The sequence below is a fragment of the Pelophylax lessonae genome, assembly GCF_965119305.1.
Source record: "Pelophylax lessonae genome assembly, chromosome: 1".
NCBI classification, from domain to species: Eukaryota; Metazoa; Chordata; class Amphibia; order Anura; family Ranidae; genus Pelophylax; species Pelophylax lessonae.
In genome coordinates, this window is record NC_138768.1 from 216229781 (window position 1) to 216251997 (window position 22217).

The 22217-nt window shown below is 43.9% G+C and overlaps 1 protein-coding gene across 1 annotated transcript in view; it reads left to right on the plus strand.

Annotated features, from left to right (window-relative positions):
* The window catches only part of WSB2 (WD repeat and SOCS box containing 2), a 91681-nt gene that overhangs the window by 16643 nt on the left and 52821 nt on the right, over positions 1–22217 (plus strand). Inside the window, exon 2 of the mRNA XM_082243456.1 lies at positions 20888–21059. Within this exon, the coding sequence (XP_082099582.1) occupies positions 20888–21059 (172 nt within the window). The remainder of the gene's footprint in view (positions 1–20887; positions 21060–22217) is intronic.

The window sequence follows — 22217 nt, forward strand, 5'->3', positions numbered from 1 at the left end:
TGCCAAATAATCGTTAGTTGCAACTCTAAAGATAAGTGAAAGATAGTAGTGATTGGTGCTTAAATAAACAGAAACCAAAACATATATGTACACAAAAATAATATATAATAAAACTATGATAAAGTCTCTCAAAATTCTTGTGATGTTTTCACCAGCAATCGTGCACATTAATCCTCCATATTCCTGTGTGACCACCACCAGCTGTGCTCTCACCTGGATTCCATTAGCTTACACGCTATGTAGGATCATATAAGGCTTGTGTCTCTCCCTTAGCGGACATATAATATCTCTGTGGCCTTGCTGATGGTTCTTCCTGATATTAATCCCTCTTTCTGAACCCTGGTTATAAGCCAATTCCTCGTCCCAATAATTCGGGCACTGCCCCTCTAAAGCACTCTTTAGCTCTTTCTTCTGCTCAGCGCCAAATAGGAAAAAACACTACATTGTACTTTATCCTAGATTTTGATTTTCCAAAAATACAGAATGACACTCCCATTACAAGGGTGATAAACTGCACCAAATATAACCAGCATGTGTAAATATAATTCTCTTTGTATACTTGTGCAGTTCTCCTATGGTTTTTACAGATCCTCTGCTTTTCCTGAGCATCATTATCTCATCCAGCAAGCCCTGCCCCAAGGGAATTATCCGGAGCATTGGCCGAAACGCATTAGCACTCTGTATACTGTGTCATTTTATATGTAGCCAAAAAAGATTCTTCATGAAGAGTACACTGAGTACTGATTTGCTATGGATTGTCTACATTGGGGACTAAACATCCCAACCAGAGCACCGGTTTCCAGCCATTGAATTTGGGATAGAGCAGTTGAGCTAAAGTAATGTCATGTCTTAAGGTTTTGTGAGTACCTGTAGCCTTGTCTCTTTCCCTGAGCCTTTAGGATGCTTTACTGTCATTGTTGTAGGTGTGCGATTCCCAAAAAACGTTTTAGTTCGGTTTAGCCATCATCCCGAGAGGGTATTTGGAAAGGAAATTGGTGCCTCAGGCCAAAGGTTTTGGGACTTTATGGGCTAATACATTGTTTGTAGGTTTTATATAAGTTATTGAAAGGTTTAATAACATACAAACATGATAAATATATATAGAAAAAGAAAAGTATATACATTGGGTGTATAGGTTATAGACCCATGAGTGGTAGTGAATAAAAGTAAGGAATTGGTGACAGTGGTATATCTCTCTATCTGTCCACGCTTCTTGTATAGCGTCGGATCTATAGGGAGAGTATCCTGGTTTTTGCCTACGCGTTTCGGCATGATGCCTTTATCAAGGAGGTTATGTCCACCATATCTGTGGGTATAGTAGGTGATAGGATTAAGTATATATTATGTTTAACCAATTGAAGCGTTTTTTCATATTGGTCACATAATGGGATACATACTTGTTAATGAGAGTTTCTGCTCCTGAGCCTTGCTTCTGGTCCTTATATTCCACATAAGAATCAGGTATTGGACACTGCTGCTTGGGTATATAATGTATGATGCTAATAAGTGTTACTGTCATTAGGATGCTTTACTGTCATGCAGTCATAACGAGTTTGTTTCTAGACATAAGGGGTGTTACTGTCCGTTAAGTTGACCTGAGGACTCTTGAGAAATTAGCTTACCCCAGGGTGATGTCCTTAGCTGGCTTGATTTATTCTTTAGCCTGTGAAATAACATAGTATCACGTGAGACACCTCAGGTGGAAATTGCTGTCTGAGTTGTTCATTAGACAATCCACATATATACAAAACCACGATTTAGACACTTTACATAGTTCTTTTTATGGTCCGCAAACAAAGATCTATATTATATGGGAATCTTCTACCGGTCTCTCTGTGGTATAGAAATTAAGCAATCCTTTCTGCTGGCCGAGTACTCCTTCCTACAGCTGAACTTAAGTAAACTAGAACCCAATGTATAAACTAAATATAGGATTTTGTCCTTTTAAACATGCATGTACATAGTTTCAATATAGAGATGGAGAAAGGAAGACCTAGTCTTTCAAAGATACAAAGTTGATTCTTTAAAGTTCTAACCAATGGTAGATGCACTACAAGTCAGTATCATAAATACTAACATGGGTGTTAAGGCCCTCTGTACCTGATGCCCCCAGCTTACATTCTACTAACGCTTTTAGGGCTGCTTGAAGCACACCCACTGATGGTGCCAACGTCTGCAGCCTGGAATCATGTTCTTCTTTGCTCCTAGAGTCTGTTCCATGCTTGGATTGCTTCTTGGCTCCAGTGGATGTGACTGGACCCTCTCCCCTCTCTGCTGTTTTTTCCACATTCATGCAAGATTTTATGACCAAAATCAACCAGTATTTCACTTAAGCCCAGTACACACTATAAGAAAATCATACAAACGATTGTCTAGTTTTTGTTTCACAGCAGGTCAAAACCAAGGATGGTACTAATTGTACGAAAATTCTCAGACTTTTTTTTTTTTGACTATTGTTTATTGTTTCTGATCATGCGATCTCTTTCGTATGCAATTTTTCTTGTACAATAATTGTATGCATTAAACAAAAATCGTTCTTTCTGTTCAAGTACGAGAGAAAATTTGGAGTTTGTCCCTTCGGAAATTTTTGTTTGGAAAGTCTGAATCCGATGTCGAAAGTTATACGAAAATCGATGAATCGCTCCTTGTACAGCATTTTTCTTTTGATTTTCTCATAGTGTGTACCCTACTTTACTCTGATCACAGAGACCACAAGAGTGCTCCTGTGACCTCTTCTACAGAGTTTGCCTGCAGCCTTAGTGGCATTCTGAACCATTGGCTGCAAAGACTCTGGGTCAGGCCAATTCTTTACTGATGAGGTTGCCCCTAAGGAGTGCTCTGCTATTACTCCCAAATTAAAGGAGACAGTTTTTGGCTCTTATTGATGCAGTTCACACCACTCTGAAACTAGAGGATCGGCTAGTTGCTTCTACCAGTGCTGTGTCCAGCCTTGGGTCTTTTAGCATTCTTAAGACCACAAAGACTTTCCTTTGCACTCGCTTTTCCCAATGTTTTTTATGGAGACTGGATACATCCTGTTTCACCCCCCCCCCCCCCCCCCAAAAGAAAACATACTCTCTCTGTATCTACTTAATGAGGATTTTGTGCAGAAGTGATCTATTCCTTCTGTGGGTTTGGCAGTGTACCACCCTAACATGACGCTTACCATTCCAGTAGAGGATGCGTCTCTTTATGGACCCAACTGATAAGCAGTTTGAAGCCTTTTCTAGAGCTCTTTTCTCGCTGTTGGGTCCTTGCCCTATATCCAATCCTAAAACCACGAAAAGACAAGGCGCACAGACCTAATGCATTATCCTATAACCATTACTTTAGTAATGTAATAAATGGTAAGTATTATACTCGCAAGGTGACATTTGTAACAAGCGCATCACATAGTACAGTGTCATTAAGTCCACATTGCATGGTATCATGTGGTAGGAGAAGGTGAAGATCCAATAGGGTAACGTGTTTCCAGGACTAGCCTCTTCCTTAAAGCCCTATATTCAATATAAGCTGTGACATCACTCTGCCAGACCATTTCTGACTGGTGAAGATGCCTTAAAAGTGATCTAACTGCTGCTGAGGCTGATCCCTCACATATAGAATGAGTAGCACAAATGTTTGTAGTGTTGTATGTCAGCTGTATGCTAGAAGCTATTTGTCTTGTTTTTTTTTGTTAGTCTCCCATATCACTTCATATGTACAGTGCATTACGAAAGTTTTTGGCCCCCTTGAACTTTTTGACCTTTTGCCACATTTCTGGCTTCAAACATAAACATATAAAACTGTAATTTTTTGTGAAGAATCAACAACAAGTGGGACACAATCATGAAGTGGAACGAAATTTATTGGATATCTCAAACTTTTTTAACAAATAAAAAACTGAAAAATTGGGTGGGCAAAATTATTCAGCCCACCTTTTGCTGCGATTACAGCTGTAAGTCGCTTGGGGTATGTCTCTATCAGTTTTGCACATCGAGAGACTGAAATTTTTGCCCATTCCTCCTTGCAAAACAGCTTGAGCTCAGTGAGGTTGGATGGAGAGCGTTTGTGAACAGCAGTTTTCAGTTCTTTCCACAGATTCTCGATTGGATTCAGGTCTGGACTTTGACTTGGCCATTCTAACACCTGGATATGTTTATTTGTGAACCATTCTATTGTAGATTTTGCTTTATGTTTTGGATCATTGTCTTGTTGGAAGACAAATCTCCGTCCCAGTCTCAGGTCTTTTGCAGACTCCATCAGGTTTTCATCCAGAATGGTCCTGTATTTGGCTCCATCCATCTTCCCATCAATTTTAACCATCTTCCCTGTCCCTGCTGAAGAAAAGCAGGCCCAAACCATGATGCTGCCACCACCATGTTTGACAGTGGGGATGGTGTGTTCAGGGTGATGAGCTGTGTTGCTTTTACGCCAAACATAACGTTTTGCATTGTTGCCAAAAAGTTCGATTTTGGTTTCATCTGACCAGAGCACCTTCTTCCACATGTTTGGTGTGTCTCCCAGGTGGCTTGTGGCAAACTTTAAATGACACTTTTTATGGATATCTTTTAGGCTCCGTTCACATTATAGCGTATGGATCACGGGCAGAACCGCCGCGGTTCCGCCCGCGATCGGGAGATTATTGCAAATCGCGGGACGCCTGTGCGTTGCCCGTTGATTTGCAATAGACCCCCAAACGCTGAGCGATGTTGCCGCGATTTCCGCCTGCCGAATCGCGGTAACATCGTGCAAAAAAAATCGCGGGACGCAATACGATCCAAAGAAGCTCTTGTACTTTTTTGGTCGTATTGCGTCCCGCGATTTTTTTTTGCGCGATGTTACCGCGATTCGGCAGGCGGAAATCGCGGCAACAGCGCTCAGCGTTTGGGGGTCTATTGCAAATCAACGGGCAACGCACAGGCGTCCCGCGATTTGCAATAATCTCCCGATCGCGGGCAGAACCGCGGCGGTTCTGCCCGTGATCCATACGCTATAATGTGAACGGAGCCTAAGAAATGGCTTTCTTCTTGCCACTCTTCCATAAAGGCCAGATTTGTGCAGTATACGGCTGATTGTTGTCCTATGGACAGAGTCTCCCACACCTCAGCTGTAGATTTCTGCAGTTCATCCAGAGTGATCATGGGCCTCTTGGCTGCATCTCTGATCAGTCTTCTCCCTGTATGAGCTGAAAGTTTAGAGGGACGGCCAGGTCTTTGTAGATTTGCAGTGGTCTGATACTCCTTCCATTTCAATATTATCGCTTGCACAGTGTTCCTTGGGATGTTTAAAGCTTGGGAAATTTTTTTGTATCCAAATCCAGCTTTAAACTTCTCCACAACAGTATCTCGGACCTGCCTGGTGTGTTCCTTGTTCTTCATGATGCTCTCTGTGCTTTAAACGGACCTCCTGAGACTATCACAGTGCAGGTGCATTTATACGGAGACTTGATTACACACAGGTGGATTCTATTTATCATCATTAGTCATTTAGGTCAACATTGGATCATTCAGAGATCCTCACTGAACTTCTGGAGAGAGTTTGCTGCACTGAAAGTAAAGGGGCTGAATAATTTTGCACGCCCAATGTTTCAGTTTTTTATTTGTTAAGAAAGTTTGAAATATCCAATAAATTTCGTTCCACTTCATGATTGTGTCCCACTTGTTGATGATTCTTCACATAAAATTACAGTTTTATATCTTTATGTTTTGAAGCCTGAAATGTGGCAAAAGGTCGAAAAGTTCAAGGGGGCTGAATACTTTCGCAATGCACTGTATAGGGCATTTTGTGTAACATGCTGGACCCTGGAGCCCTTGTGTAAAAAGGATTTGCTCTGCATGGCTTTTGACTGATGGGTTCTTTTCAGACCAGCACTTGACAACATCATCAAGAATGCCACTGGTCACAAGAACACCATCTTGCCTAGTAGAAGAAGCCTAAGTAACAGAATGCAAGGTCTTCTCCCTCTCCCCCTCTTTCTCTGTTTTCTGAATTCAGTTCCTGTGGAAGAACAGTTGCAGGGTTTTTACTCTCTGTTCCCAAGCCAAATGGGGACATTCATCCCATTCAGGATCTCAAAGCTCTGAATGTCTTCATTTGAGTCCAAAAATTCTACTCAAAATCAGTTTTTGCCTCCACTCTCTATGGAGACTTTCTGGCTTCTGTGAACATCAGAGATGCTTACCTAAAGTGGAAGTCCAGGCTACCACTAACTAAGTTTAAACTTGCTCCCCTGTTCTAAATCCTATTCTAACTACCCTATAGAAGGAAGATGCTTATCCTTACCTATTCTTAGGGCACTATGGTCCTGATCATATGATCTCCCCAGTGGCTGGCTTCAGGGGAGAGGAGAATGGGTGCAATGCCTGTGTGGTGATGTCACCCATAGGCTTACTATGGGGCATCTGTTATCGGCTGTCCCTCCTCTCCCCTGAAGCTGCCACAGGGAGCTGATCGTGTGATCGGAGCGACCTGAGAATAGATAATTATAAACCTCTTTAAATGTCATCTCTCTTTACTGCGCTAATGATTTCTTTGCTTTGCTATGGGGCCTCTGCTCCCAACAGTTTAGGGCCTTGCCCTTCCACCTCGGGTATTCACCAAGGTGTTGGCCCCTCTACTAACCCTGCTGTGTTCTCATGGCATCCCCATAGTGGGTTTCCTAGACTACCTCCTGTAGAGGGAACAGTCAGCATGGGCTTTTTTCGACAACTCGAAATTGACCATCCAGGCTTTACAGTAATTTGGATAGATCCTGAATGTTTAGAAACCACTATTGGAACCGACCAATCATCTTGAGTTTTTTGGGTCTAGTCCAAGACTATTCAAAGTGTTCCTTCCACAGTAATAATGTAAAGTGTTACTAAACCCACAACAGTAAAATCAGTCTGTATTTGCAGTAAAGCATGCTTGATATACTTACTGTGGAACCTAAGGGGGTCAATCCTCCGCATTGTGTAAAAAGGCTGATCCGGTCATCTTTGATTTACACACCCCCCCCATCCCTTCTTCCACTGTCCGCAATCCATCTGCTGATAGTACTTTGGGGCCACTCTGCACATGCTCAGTTTGGTGTGTATTGCTAGAGAGTTTTTTTTTTTTTGTGGAGGGGGGGGGGGTGCGAGTAATTAGCACAGGGCCAATCAGAACTCTCCAGAGGGTCAGGGGTCATGTAGCCTCATAGATCAGCCAGAGGAGAATGAAAACTCCTACAAGCTTTACCAGTGCTCGGCTGGACACTGATAGATGTCACCAGACTGCTATATACTGCTGATGGGAAAAGGTGTTGAACAGTTTATATTTGCTAAAATCATTACATTTCCATGTTCTGTGTACTGTGGGAGACCAGATATGGTGAATGCAGGGTCCTGGGTTTAGTAACACTTTAAGACACTCCAGTCTTCGATTTGAAATATCCAGTCCAGGAACTGTCCAACTCCTGTTCTTTTGCATGAAAGTCCTGAGTACAATTGGAACAGGCTTCAAGCTTTGTTGATTACATGACTTGGCATCTCAGAATGCCTGCAAATTTTGAGCTTTACCAAACCATTGTTTGAAACTATAACCAAAATACACAGACATCTATTGGATCAGACTACATTGCCTTTGTGAGCTTTGGCCTCCGAAGACCCTGTTGCCGGTTCACGGCTTTCCTTCCTTGACCACTTTTAGTAGGTCCTTGCCACTTCAGACCAGGAACATCTCACAAGAGTTGCAGTTTTGGAGTTGCTCTGACCCAGTCATCTCCTCATTACATTTTGGCTATTGTCAAAGTCACAATCCTTACACTTGCCAATTTTTTTCTGCTTTCAGCACATCAACTTCAGGGACAACACATTCGCTTGCTATCTAAAATATCTCACCAACTTTCAGATGCTATTGTAAAAGAGATAATCAAGGTATTCACTTAACCTGTTAGTGATTGTAATGTTGTTGCTGATCGATCTAGAGCTGTCACAGAGTAAATTAATCAGATTAAAGCGGAGTTCCGGGCAAAAAAAAAATGTACCTAAAAATACCCCCGGGACAGTCAGGGCTAGTGCATTTAAGCAACAATATCCTCTGAACTGTCCCCTGTTTCACTTACCTTTTAGAAGAAACACTTACCTTGAAAATGTCTTGTCCAGAGCTGCCATCTCAGGTGTGGGCAGCTGAAGCCAGAGCATCCTCTTCTGTGACGTCGGAGTCCCAGAATGCCCTGCTCGCCACTTCCAGTGCAGGTGTGTCATCCCTGCACAGCTTCTGGGCATGCCCAGAAGCTGTTCAGCAGGGAATGACGTGCCTGAATCGGAAGTGACAAGCAGGGCTGGTGCAGGCACATTGACTCCTGGGATGGATTACGCTGATTTCCCTGGAGTCAATGCAAGGAGGAAGTGACGGCGCGGGCCGCGGCCGCAGAGGGAGGAACAGGAAGGAAGGTAAGTATATATTCATTAAAACAAGGTAAGTGAAACAAAAAAAAAATGTAATTATCCAATTCTTTTTCAGGTTCATCTAAGCTAGCGGACGTGGAAAAATAGTTTTTAGGGTGGAACTCCGCTTTAAAGTGGTATTAAACCCAAGAACCAAAAAATGTAATGTATTGCAGCTTACTTATTATTCGACATGGTGGTTGCATTTGTTTTGTTTTGTTTTTTCCCCCCTCTGTTTTCACCTGGTGAATCTGACCAATAAAATAACTCCTGCATTAGTGTGCCTACACTCTGGATGAAGAAGCACAGGGGGCACAGCAGACAGTAGCATTTCCAGTCTGGAGGGGGTGGGGTGGTATATGTACGAGAAGATTTAAATACACTTACAAATTAAAGCAAAACCCCAGCTCACACTTTATAATCAGTTACATCAAACTGTTTTTTTTTTCCTTTTTAGAATAAAGGTTTTAAATAATTTAAATCATTGCAAACACTCCTGACAGTGTTAAATGGTTTGTCTCATCCCTCTAAACTAAAACATCTGCATGAGTGCCTGTTCTTTTGAAAGACAACAGACTTACTGGCTGGATCACCAAATAAAAATAGAAGCAAGAGAGCCTAAAATAGGACTAATGCAGCCACCACATCTACAAATTGGTAATAAATCTTTGCTTTTGGGTTTAGTACCGCTTTAAGTTGTTGAGAGAACATAGGCTATCAATAAGGTGAAAAAAAATCTTCACTTCCTTTGTGATAGAGGGAACAAGACAAAAGAGATGGAGAAAATCAGTAGGGCTTGATTATATTAAAGATGAATGACGAAAGCAGGATTCGGATCTGTGTATGGAATGTAACAGGAATCCACTTTGTTGAGAAGCAGGACTGATGGTGGTGTGACCTTTGGGTAAGGTGAAGGCTTTGATTGCATGATTCGCTGACTTGGCGAACAGCATGTGTGTGTTTTCCTGGGTTTATTGGGTGAAAGGAATTTGTCCCTGGATTTCTCTTTCAGTGAGCTGGCACTATGTATCTGTCCTTTCAGTTCCTGTTTGAGTGGGTGTGAGGAATCTGACTTTGCAAAACACTGTAGGTGCAAAAGCTACTGTTATATATATAGGAGATTGTTTGTTTTCTTTTTAAACATGGAATGTGCTTGCTCAAGCCTGCACCCTGACATTTCTTCTGATTCTCTAACTGCTGAGGAATGTCAGGTTTGGCTCATGTACACAGTTGTCTGTTAGGAGCACTAATCCCCATATGTTGTTTGAGGCATGCAGCATTGCTAAATATTTTTAAATTGAAGTAGTGAACATTGAAAAAATTGAGTACATTTCATAAGAGATAACAAAATGTAGAAATATTTTAATTTGCAAATGCTTCTACCCTTGTCGAGAATATTTTAACAATATCCTAATGTGATCATTTAAAGTGGAACTTCACTCTCCCAATCAACAATGATTATTTCTCTATCATCCATCGACAGACGCAGCCTCATCTCCATGAGCTGAGTGGGTTATGCTCCTCCCATCAGGAGTAGTCTAGGCAGGAAAATTTGAATGTACACGCCCTAGGGGCTGTCCCTCAAGGCATAACGCCCACTGCCACAACCCAGCACATCAGTTTGTTTCTGCCTAGAGAAGGAGTAGGACCTAGGTTTCCTGCTGGGACTCCGGTCTTAATTTTTTTATTTCTTTTAAGAATATTTTACTTTTATTTCTCTTTACTCACTTGCTAGCTAGTGTTCAGGGAAGAATTTTCCTGGTGATCTGCAAGCAACGATGCCGGCTGGGGCTTCTCACTGGATAATCTAGATCCTTATGGTCCCCCCAGTCTGGCCTACGAGTGTGAGCAGGTTTATAGTTCTGACCTAGGCCTAGCCACCGCGGTCCCCTTTTCCGGAGGGGGACGAGCCTGCGAGCGGATACCTCGCCGGGACGCGACGACCTGGAACTCCCTGAGTCGCAACATACCCCTCGGCTGGCAGCACCCCCACTTCGGGTGGGAGGCAGTCTTCCCGGAGCTGAGCCCACCCGGTCCTGCTGGCCTATGGGGAATGTGGATCCTCTCCTGGGGATAATGGGATTTGTGCCTCCTAAAAGATCCCCCTGGACTGCCCGGTGCCCGGTCTGTGTGTCCTTCCCTCCCCCTTCCCTGTCTGTCCCTGTGGTGGCTGTGTGTCTGGAGTGCCCTGGCATTCTGGGGGGGGGGGGTGGCATAGTCCCTTGGGATTGCTGGTACCTACTGTGGTCACCTTTTATGGGGCAGCCATTTTTCCTGTAGTTTCCTATTGTTTTGTATGGGCATCCATCTTTGTGTAGTCCTGGTGCTATACTCAGCAGTGTAACCCTATTCAGGCCACATCACTTCCTGTGCAGTCATTTCCTGCTGCTGAGCCAAGGTCACTTCCTGCCTTTCTTTCCATTCTGCTGAAGGATTCAGGAGGATGGTTTGTCTGAGGTGGTACAGTACTTGGGGTCCCTGTGGGCATATCCTTTCATTTTCTGTGGTCCAGTTTGGTTCCCTGCAGACCACTGCGATCAGTGGTGGATACCGCGATCGGAGCTCTTAACCCCCTTATCGGTAACCCCGAGCGTGACTCTGGGTTTTTTTTTTTCATGCTAGGATCGGTATCCCTGAGTCACGCTCGGAGTAGAAGTGCAGGGCCTGCAGCGGGTTTCTTACCTTCTCCTGGCGATCCAGCGATGATCTCCCATTGCTGTGATCGCCGCCGAGATCCCCGCCGCGCCGTCCGTCTGTCGCTCTGATGACTTCCTGGTTCCGTTCCCTGCAGCAGCAATGGTGCATGGGAGCGGATCTGGGAGGGAAATTCAAATGTTGCACAAGCACATAAAAAGGAGGTGATACAATGTAATCTGGGAGGATTACACTGTATCACCTTAGTATCAGAAAAATATCAAATATTATAAATTGTAAATTATATTATTAAGATATATATATATATATATATATATATATATATATATATTATAATATTTATATTTTATAATATATTATTAATATAATATTTATATTTTATAATATATATATATATATATATATTATAAATATCAAAAAAAAATTTTGGCTCTCAGAAGTCTCCAAAAGCTGACAGGGTTTTCCTTTGTCCCGACACTTTTCATGAAATTGGGAATGACCAATGACGACGCATTAAGCACGGGTTAGTGGTGCCTAAACGCTTTAAACGCCGGTCCCCTTTTGCTGAAAAGGTCTCCAACCATTGGACGGTGCCACCTAAAGTGGACCATCCTGTTTCCAGATTGAACAAATCTACCCTTGTGCCTGTGGAGGTTTTCCCATTTTTTACGAATCCAGGGGACAGGCGGGTGGAATCCTTTTCCCACCATCTTCACGTGCTGGCGGGTTCCATTTTGAAACCGGTTTTTGTGTCTGTGTTAGTGTCGCAGACAGTGACGGAATGGATTAGGGGTTTGCGGGAGTCCTTAGACTCCGGAACTGTTGGACCAGGTTATCCAGGCTCTGGTGTTCCTTTGTGATGCATCTATGTATGCGGCTCCCCTGGTGGCCAGGGTCTTGGCCGTGGGCATTGTTTTAAGATGCATGGTTTGGTTGAAGAGCTGGTCGGCTGACCAATCTTCTAAGAAAGCCTTAGCTGATCTCCCTTTTCTGGGAGACCGGTTGTTTGGCAACTAATTGGATGAGTTAATCAAGGGCCTGAGTGGCAGGAAGAGTACTCCTCTTTCTCAATCCTCCAAGGGTAAGACTCCCCGTACCAAGCGGGGTCCCTCCTTTTCTACTCCACCTTTTTTTTCTTGTGCCTCTGGGGCGCAAGAAAAAGGTAAGCCGTTCAGAACTTCTGGAGGAGCTAAGAATCCCTGGGGCAAGCTCAAGGCCAGCCAGTCCTGTGCGGCAGACAAGTCCTCTTCAGCATGAAGGGGCGCCCTCACCCATGTCAAAGGTGGGGGGGACGTCGGCTTCTTTCAGGAACCCTGGACTTCCTTCATTCAGGACGATTGGGTTTGTGAACTGATTTGCTCTGCGTACAAGATCGAATTCTGGTCCCGGCCAGGGGACAGGTTCTTTCAGTCGAATATTCACCTGTTTCCGGAGCATTTGAAGGATCTGCGGGAGGCTGTGCGAGATCTCCTGGCTCAAGGGGTGATTGTGCCGTTTCCTTCACAGGAACGCTCTCAAGGTTTCTATTCAAACCTGTTCACTGTGCCAAGAAAGGAGGGCAAGGTGCGTCCAATCCTGGACCTCAAGGCTCTGAAACCGCTTTGTGCGGGTGCAGAAGTTTCGAATGGAGTCCATTTGGTCAGTGGTGGCATCTTTGAATCAAGGGGATTTTCTGGCTTGCATCGTTTTTAAAGATGCGTATCTCCACATCCCCATATTCGAGGGAAATCAACTATTTCTCCGCTTTGCGGTGGCAGAGGAGCACTTTCAATTTGTGGCATTACCCTTTGGTCTCGCCTCGGTGCCCAGAATTTTTACCAAGGGCCTGGCCCCCTTGCTGGCCTTGTTATGTCAGCGAGGTATCTCCGTTGTGGGATATCTGGACAATCTCCTGTTGCGTGCAGTCTCCCATTTGGATCTGCTGGACATCGTTTCTATCCCCATTCAGACCCTTCAAGTATTTGGGTGGACGATCAATGTCGCCAAATCTGCCCTGACACCGTCCATGCGGGTCACTTATCTGGGGCTGATTCTCGACTCTGCTCTGGCGAGGGTCTTCCTTCCCTTGGACAAGCTTCAGAAGTTTAGTCTTGTAATAGGATGTTGCACTTAATACGCTATATAGGCGCCCAGTTTACCACAATCTGGGACCGCTTTTAATCCATACTCTATTAATCTTCAGAATGGCAAAGGGCGGTCTGGTTGCTGATGGAGGCTGATCTTGCAGGCTTGCATTAAGGGGCCTGGGTCTGATGGTCTCGACCTTTTGAAGCGGTCCAGTTTGCTCAGGCTCATACGAGACAGCTGCAGAAAGAGATTCTGTCAAAATGGAACAGAGATCCTCAGTCATTGAACCACAAGATTCGGTTGAGCCATCTCACAAAGTCGGCTCTCTCTTGGTGGCTCCAGTCACCTGTCCTGTGCCAGGGCAAGTCCTTCCTGCCGGTCTTTTGGACGGTGGTCACCACAGGCGCCAGCCTTTCAGGCTGGGGTGGAGTGCTGGGGAAGCTCTGTGCCCATGGGACTTGGGCGACGGAAGAGTCTTCCTTGTCGATCAATATCCTGGAGCTGAAAGTGATCAAGCTCTGCCTGCTTCACTGGACGAGTCGGTTACGCAGCTCTCCGGTTCGGGTCCAGTCGGACAATGCCAAGGCTGTGGCTTACATCAATCATCAAAGGGGCACCAGGAGTGCCCTGGTGGCCAAAGAGGTGACCGAGATTTTGGTGTGGGTGGAACACAGTGCTCCGGCTCTCTCCACAGTCCACATCCCGGGTGTGGAGAATTGGCAGGCAGATTACCTGAGTCGTCAGGTGTTGGATCAGGGGGAGTGGTCCCTGCATCCATCTTCTTTGTGTCCGGTGGGGGACTCTGGAGATGGCTCTGTTTTGTGTCTCGCCTCAATAGGAAAGTTCAGAGGTTTGTGGCCAGGTGTTGGGATCCTCTGACCGACGCCACAGACGCTCTGGTGGCTCCTTGGAGTCAGTATTGCCTGATATATGCCTTACCTAGTTCTCCTGCCGAGGTTTCTTCACAGGGTGGCGATGGAAGGCATTCTGGTCGTTCTGGTGGCACCAGACTGGCCTCGGCAGTCTTGGTACGCAGAGGTGGTAAAAATGGTCATGGATCCTCCATGGCGTCTTCCTCTGTGGGAATATCTACTATCTCAAGGACCGATCTTCCATCCTGCTTTACGGTCGCTGGTTTTAACGGCTTGGCTGTTGAAAGCAAGGGGTTGAGGGATCTGATTCGGTGATTCCTACCCTTTTGAAGGCCAGGAAGTCGACATCTAGGAAGATCTATCATCGTACATTTCTTGGTGTGAATCGCTGCAGCTGCACCCTTGCTTATTTTCTATAGTTGGGGTTTTGGCCTTTTTACAAAAAGGGGTTGAGCAGCGCTTGCCATTGGGTACTATCAAGGGCAAGGTTTCGGCCTTGGCTATTTACTTCCAACATCCGTTGGCTACTCAGTTTGGTTCGCACCTTCATTCAGGGGGTGCGTCATCTGGCTCCTCCGAGGAGATCCCCATTACCGCTGTGGGATCTTAATCTGGTTTTGTCTGTTCTTCAAAAGCCTCCTTTTGAGAATATTAGGGAGATTTCTCTGCTCTCTTTGTCGCAGAAGGTTGCCTTCCTAGTGGCTATCACTTCTTGACGTTGACGGTGCTTTCCTGTCCGCCTTATTTGGTGGTCCACAGGGATGAAGTGGTCCTCCGACCTAATCCATCTTTTCTCCAAAAGGTGGTGTCAAATTTTCATCTTAATGAAGACATTGTGTTGCCTTCCTTATGTCCTAAGCCTAAACATCCCAAGGAGATTGCCTTGTGGTTCAGGCAATAAGGGTTTATCTGACGGTTACTGAGTCCTTCAGGAAGTCGGACTCTCTTTGTCCTTCCCGATGGTCCTCACAAAGGTTTGGCTGCGTCCACTGCGACCATTTCGAGAAGGATCAGGCAGACGGTTGTTCAGGCTTATTCAATCAAGGGACAGGTTCCTCCTTTCCCTGTGAAGCCGCATTCTACTAGAGCGCTGAGTGCCTCTTGGGCTTTTCGCCATCAGGCCTCTGTTGTACAAGTTTGTAAGGCAGCGACTTGGTCGTCTGTGCACACCTTTACAAAATTTTACAAGGTGGATTTGTTGGCATCTTCGGATGCCTCTTTTTGCCGCAAGGTTTTGCAGGCTGCTGTTTCATAAGAGAATGTTTTTTTTTTTTTTTGTTCTCTTAGGGGTCTTTTACCTGGGTGAGCTCCTATTGTTTGGTTAAGCTCTATGTTGCCTGGTTGGCTAGGTTTAGCCTCTTGGAGTTGATGTTACTGTCTGCGTTTTTCCCACCCCTCATGCCTATACTGCTTTAGGAAGTCCCCATGGTGATGAGGATGCGTCTATGGACGATAGAGAAAATACGATTTTTGTAAGATCTTAAACCCTCTGTTTGGGGTTGGTTCTTTTGTCTTCACTGCTTTAAAACTAAATTGATGTGCTGGGCTTTGGCAGTGGAGGTTATGCCTGGAAGGACAGCCCCTAGGCCTAGGGCATTTACATTTACATTTTCCTGCCTAGACTACTCCTGATGGAAGGAGCATAACCCACTCAGCTCATGGAGATGAGGCTGCATCTGTCGATGGACATCAGAGAAAATATTTTACGGTAAGATCTTACAAAAATCTTATTTTTTAATCATCATGCTGCTAGCATTAGTAACTAGAAAGGAAAGTATATCACATTTCCTTTCTTTAAAACTTATTTATTTTACATTTCTTCAGTTCCTTCCTGGTTTCTGGCCTAGGCAAATGATGTCATACATCCCAGGTGTCTTCAGGAGTGTCATCACTTCCCAAGTCTTTTAGAAAAATGTTTGTTATCTTTATGCCCGTTTGGGGAGTTTTTCTCACTTCCTGTCTATTACTCTTGTCAGGCAGAAAAGGAAGGAAGGGAAAACCTCCACAATAAATACAAAAATAGCTGTAAAAGGTTAATGGGAGTTCCAATGCTCCCCTGCTCTGTCTTTTAGATTGTAAGCTCTAATGAGCAGGGCCCTCTGATTCCTCCTGTATTGAATTGTAACTGTACAGTTTGCCCTAATGTAATGCGCTGCGCAAACTGTTGGCGTTATTTAAATCCTGTATAACGATCATAATCTAAAGCTTTAAAAAATTGCCTCAACCTTAAATATTAGTGACTGCAGTCCTTGCTTAACCTGGCTGCTGTCTTAAGCTGTTAGTGGGGTGAAAAAAAAAAACACTCGTTTTTGATTATAGTGGCAAGAAAATTCAAAAGAACATGATGGAAATTTTTTTTCTGAATCAAATTTCTAAATGTGAATATGGTTTTCCTTCAGGAAATTACATTTGTTTCAAAATTGAATGTTATAAACAAATTAAAATCTGAAGTGTTTTTGAACAATATTTGTCCAGTCATTGAATGCATGAAGAGTGTATGAACTTTCACGCAAACATTTGTTCAAAAATCTTTGTGTATAGCCAGTTTACATTTTAAACTATACATCAAATCTGTTTAGGAGAGGTGAGCCTTAAATTCAATGTTTTGTTAATCTCAATTTTATGTGATGGATCAGAACACAATAGTCTAAGTTGGTGAAGTAAAATGAGAAAATTATACACATAAAACTATTTTTTAGAAATAGGAAACAGAAAATTGGCATGTGCGTATGTATTCACCCCCTTTGTTATGAAGCCCATAAAAAGCTCTTGTGCAACCAATTACCTTCAGAAGTCACATAATTAGTGAAATGATGTGCACCTGTGTGCAATTTAAGTGTCACATGATCTGTCATTTAAATATACACACATTTTTTGAAAGGCCCCGGAGGCTGCAACACTTAAGCAAGAGGGACCACTAACCAAACACTGCCATGAAGATCAAGGAACTCTCCAAACAAGTAAGAGATAATGTTGTTGAGAAGTACAAGTCAGGGTTAGGTTATAAAAAAAAATATCCAAACCTTTGATGATCCCCAGGAGCACCATCACATCTATCATAACCAAATGGAAAGAACATGGCACAACATCAAACCTGCCAAGAGAAGGCCGCCCACCAAAGCTCATGGACCGGGCAAGGAGGGCATTATTCAGAGAGGCAGCACAGAGACCTAAGGTAACCCTGGAGGAGCTGCAGAGTTCCACAGCAGAGACTGGAGTATCTGTACATAGGACGAAAATAAGCCGTATGCTCCATAGAGTTGGGCTTTATGGCAGAGTGGCCAGAAGAAAGCCATTACTTTCAGCAAAAAACAAAATGGCGCGTTTTGAGTTTGCGAAATGGCATGTGGGAGACTCCCAAAATGTATGTAGGAAGGTGCTCTGGTCTGATGAGACTAAAATTTAACTTTTCGCCCATCAAAGAAAACGCTATGTCTGGCGCAAACCCAACACATAACCTATCCCATAGAACACCATCCCCACAGTGAAACATGGTGGTGGCAGCATCATGCTGTGGGGATGTTTTTTCACCTTCCAGCAGGACACTGACCCCAAACACACTGCTGAAGTAACACTTGAGTGGTTTAAGGGGAAACTTGTAAATGTGTTGGAATGACTTAGTCAAAGCCCAGACCTCAATCCAATAGAAAACCTGTGGTCAGACTTAAAGATTGCTGTTCACAAGCGCAAACCATCCAACTTGAAGGAGCTGGAGCAGTTTTGCACGGAGGAATGGGCAAAAATCCCAGTGGTAAGATGTGGCAAGCTCATAGAGACTTACCCAAAGCGACTTGGAGCTGTGATTGCTGCAAAAGGTGGCTCTACAATGTATTGACTTTAGGGGGTGAATAGCTATGCACATTGACTTCTTCTGTTATTTTGTCCTAAAAAAAAAAAACATCTTCAAAGTTGTGGGCATGTCCTGTAAATTAAATGATGCAAATCCTCAAACAATCCATGTTAATTCCAGGTTGTGAGGCAACAAAACACAAAAAATGTGCGCGGGGGGGGGGGGGGGGGGGGCGGCTGAATACTTTTGCAAGGCACTGTAGATGTGTGTAAGCCTGTATGGACATAGCTCTCTCACAGTGGACTTGTTGCTCATAATGACTATTGAAATCCCTTTTTTTTCCTTGAGTTGAAAAATGAAACCTGATTACTTTCTGCTGGCCACACCTCTCTTTTGTTCTCATATTCTTTTCTCCAGTTTTATAACTCAGTCCTGGTTTATTGCATTATTTCTGTATTTGTTTTGTTGTACACCTGTATGCACTTGTCACTTGAAACATCTTGTTAATTTGTATTACATCTGTTAAGCCATACATGGATCAAAAATTGCCCAGCTCAGCGGGGACGGATCGAATTTCAATCCATACTTGGGGAGGGAGTACAGAATCGATCTACCAATCAACTTTTGTACAACTGCCTGTCTGATGTTCCTCACTCAATCAGTGCTGCCGGCTTTATCATTGTATTCTGAGGGCAGGGAAATCTCCCCGCTGTGAGAATACAATAGGCTAGCGTGGAGGATTCCCCCATCCACAACAACCCACTAGTTGAACAAAAACAATGACTTCTCTATGGGTTGCCTTACTCACCCTTGTTTGCATCACTTTGTAGATCACCGTAAGGCCTCTTTCACACGGCTCTGTTCCGTCAAAGGAGTCCGTTCTGCTCAGCGGGGGATCGATCCGCCCATCCCCGATGAGCAGGCGGATTACAGCTCAGTCTCCGCTCTGTGTGCGGAGACGGCGCTGTCAGATCCCCGCTGTCCGCTATGGGGGAATCGGATGAGAACGGACCGCCTGTCCGTTCTTATCCGATCTGCCAGACGGATGGAAAATAGGGTTTGACAGACAGGATTGGATCGGATGGCAGCGGGTGTCAGCGGAGATGTCTCCACTAACATCCGCTGCCCCTTTAGGGATGCATGGAGCATCTGATCAGTTCTGCCTGAAAAACTGACAGGCACATCTGATCGGATCATTAGTGTGAAAGGGGCCTAAGAGGTGATGCTGAAATATTAATCTTTAATTAAAATAAAATAATATGATTTCATCATTTATATATTGTACATCTAATTTATTTAGCTGCAGAATAAATATTTGTAGGTAACATGTTCGCCTCTACTACAGCCAGCCTAATGAATAAATAAGAATCAAGATTTCGATGTTGGGCCATTGGAAAATGAACAGCTAACAGAAAAGTGTGGTTGTGTCCAAAAACAATATATATCTCACATTATATAGGGATATATACCCCAGATAGGGACATCTCCAAGTCAGTGGATTTATGGGACATAAAAAAAAAAAAAAGCTTAATTTCATTCTGTTAAATTATTGTTCATTTTATTCTCTTAAACACTTGCATTAAAAAAAAAAAAACTTTAAAAAATGTTGCTTTTAGGTTAGGAATTTTTGGCACTGAAAATGCAGGATGCACTTGGCCGAAAACGGAAAATTACAGTTTTTAAAATGTTTTTATTTTGTTTTTTTATAATTGTATTTTTTTCGACCTTTTTAATATCATCAGTTTAAATGAATAGGACTTTGCCAGCCATTAGGCTGGGTTCACACTGGTGCGATGCGGGAAACTTATATTGACATCTGCAAACCACTGCGGGTGTCAGTGTAAGGGTTAATAACACCCCCAGTTCAGTTCACAGATCGCAGTGCGAACTGTGAAATGGTACAGGAATCGGATCAATCTGGTTCCAGTGCAGACCAAAAAAAGGGTCCTGTACCTTTTTGGTCCGAATGTGCTGAGAATTCAGCTGTACAAACTGTATGGCTGAATTAAAATTGCAATGTGGTGCGAATCACATGTGATGTCTGTGATTTGCACCAGTGTGAACCCAGCCTCATTGGCACCTTTAGCACAAGAAAAGCTCAAGAAAAACGTATCCCTTTAAATTCTATGTATGTCTTCACACTGGTCCGTTGCCCTTCCGTTGTGGTGTTAAAAATCCTTCTTGCTGCATTTCGCACCTCCCTGGTAAAATGCATTGAAAACTTAGCAAGAATGCATCATTAACACACCAATGTTAAGTTTTTGATGTCACATGACCCATGAAAACAATAAGCACAGTAAATGGGTGCAAAATCGCCTGCGAAGTCACGTAAAAATTGCAAGCATTTTAGGCGCCATTATTGGCACCTTTTTTCTCTTATCGGCAAAATGCAGATAACACCATTTATCGATTTAGCGATATGTTTCCGCGGCTGAAATTTCGATGCATCTCTAGTATATTTGTGGTTATTGATGGTGATTATAAAGTGTCAGCAATTTACATATTGCTGCAGAGTATGTAATAGCTTTACACACAGCATAAACAAGAAAGCGCCAAGGACACTCTTTTCATGATTGTCATAACAGAAAGGGATTGTCATTGTCGATTTTTCTGTACAGGGCAGCACGAAGACCACATTCACACTTGCGAATTGGTCTGACAGCACTTTACATTGGAGAACCCCAGCAAGGGTCCTGGTGATCGCTATGCAGCAATCACCTGCAAGTGATTGCAAGATTAGCCCTGGATGCAGACCGTCTATGTCCAGGGCCAATAAGTCGCAGGTGATTGCTGCATAGTGATGACATTCAAGCAGCCACAGTTACTTGTGGGAGCCAGGACCACTCCTTTGCTTTAATAGGGGCTGCCTCCAACAGGTAATTGCCAAGAACCATGCTGGGGTTCTTGCATTTAAGCACTGTTGGGCCAATTCGCCAGTGTGAATGTGGCTTTAAAATCCAGCACTTTACTACCAAGGACGCTGTGAACAAGATTTAGTGACAAGAGACCCGTGAAACCTGTTAGGACCTTAGGTTTGAATTTACCAGATTGTAGCCCAATTCTTTTTTAATTGCTTATTTATATGCAGCATTTAGCAATGTTTGTCTTTCCAGATGCCCCTGTCCTATTGGCAGAGCTACGTCCTGGTAGAGAGCAGCTGTATGATTGGAAGTCCAGCTGTGAGACGTGGAGTGTTGCCTTCTCTCCTGATGGCTTCTGGTTTGCATGGTCTCAAGGACATGGCATCATTAAACTCATCCCCTGGCCACTGGAAGAGGAACAAATGTAAGAAACCTTTTGATGTATCAAAATTAAAGTACACTGCACACACACACACACACACACACACACTTTTCCGAGACTTTTTTTTTTTTAGTCCATTAAGGGACCTAGGAATAGGTTATGCAGCTGCCTACAGGGGAATAGTACACCAGTAAACAAAAAAAAAGTTAAAGCGGAGTTCCACCCTGGGAATAGTTTTTTTAATAAAAATACCCCCGGACAGTCAGGGCTAGTACATTCCACAATGGCTAGCCTCTGATCTGTCCCGGGTTGCACTTACCTTACCTTTTTAGGACAAATACTTACCTTGAAAAGGTATTGTCCAGCGCTGCCATCTCAGGTGTGGGCAGCTTGAAGCCAGTGCGATCCTCTCATGCATCCTCTTCCGTCTTCTTCGGTCCCATGATGCACTGCACCGGCCCCGCCGTCACTTCCGGTGCGTGCGCGTCATCCCTCCACAGCTTCTGGGCATGCCCAGAAGCTGTTTAGAAGGGAATGACGCGTGCACCCCGGAACTGACGTCGGGGCCGGTGCAGGCGCAATGATTCCTGGGAGCGATGACGTTCAGCTCCCAGGAATCATTGCAAAGCCAGGAAGTGACGATGGGCCGTGGCCGCCGAGGGGAGGAAGAAGGAAGTAAGGTAAGTATATTTTCTTCTCTACGAGGTAAGTAAAAAAAAAAAATGTGATTATCCATTTGTTTTTCAGGTGACCCGGAGCGAGAAGATGGATGCAAGTATAAATTTAGGGTGGAACTCCACTTTAAGCAAGCCCCCATATAACCCCATCTCAAACCATCATTCAAAAGTCCTATGAAGTTAGCGTTGCTCTGCTCTTTCTCCTTCCATTTAGCTTAAACGAGACACTGTTCCACTGCTATGCCTGTTTCTGAAGCACTGCATGGATCATCCAGTCTCGTTCCACTGCCCATCTACAGTGACTAGGTCATCTTCTGCCACTTGTGACTGTCATCGGCACCAGCTACCTAATGGGCCATACACTATAAGATTTTCTGAAGACTTTTTCCTTTAGATTTACCAAAACCATATAATATGAGGTCAAACCTAAACACTTTCAATTTGTATGCAATCTGGCAGGCCCTTGCACTACATAGAAAAGGTAAATCTGAAGGAAATCTAACCACAAAAGTTGGATAGTGTG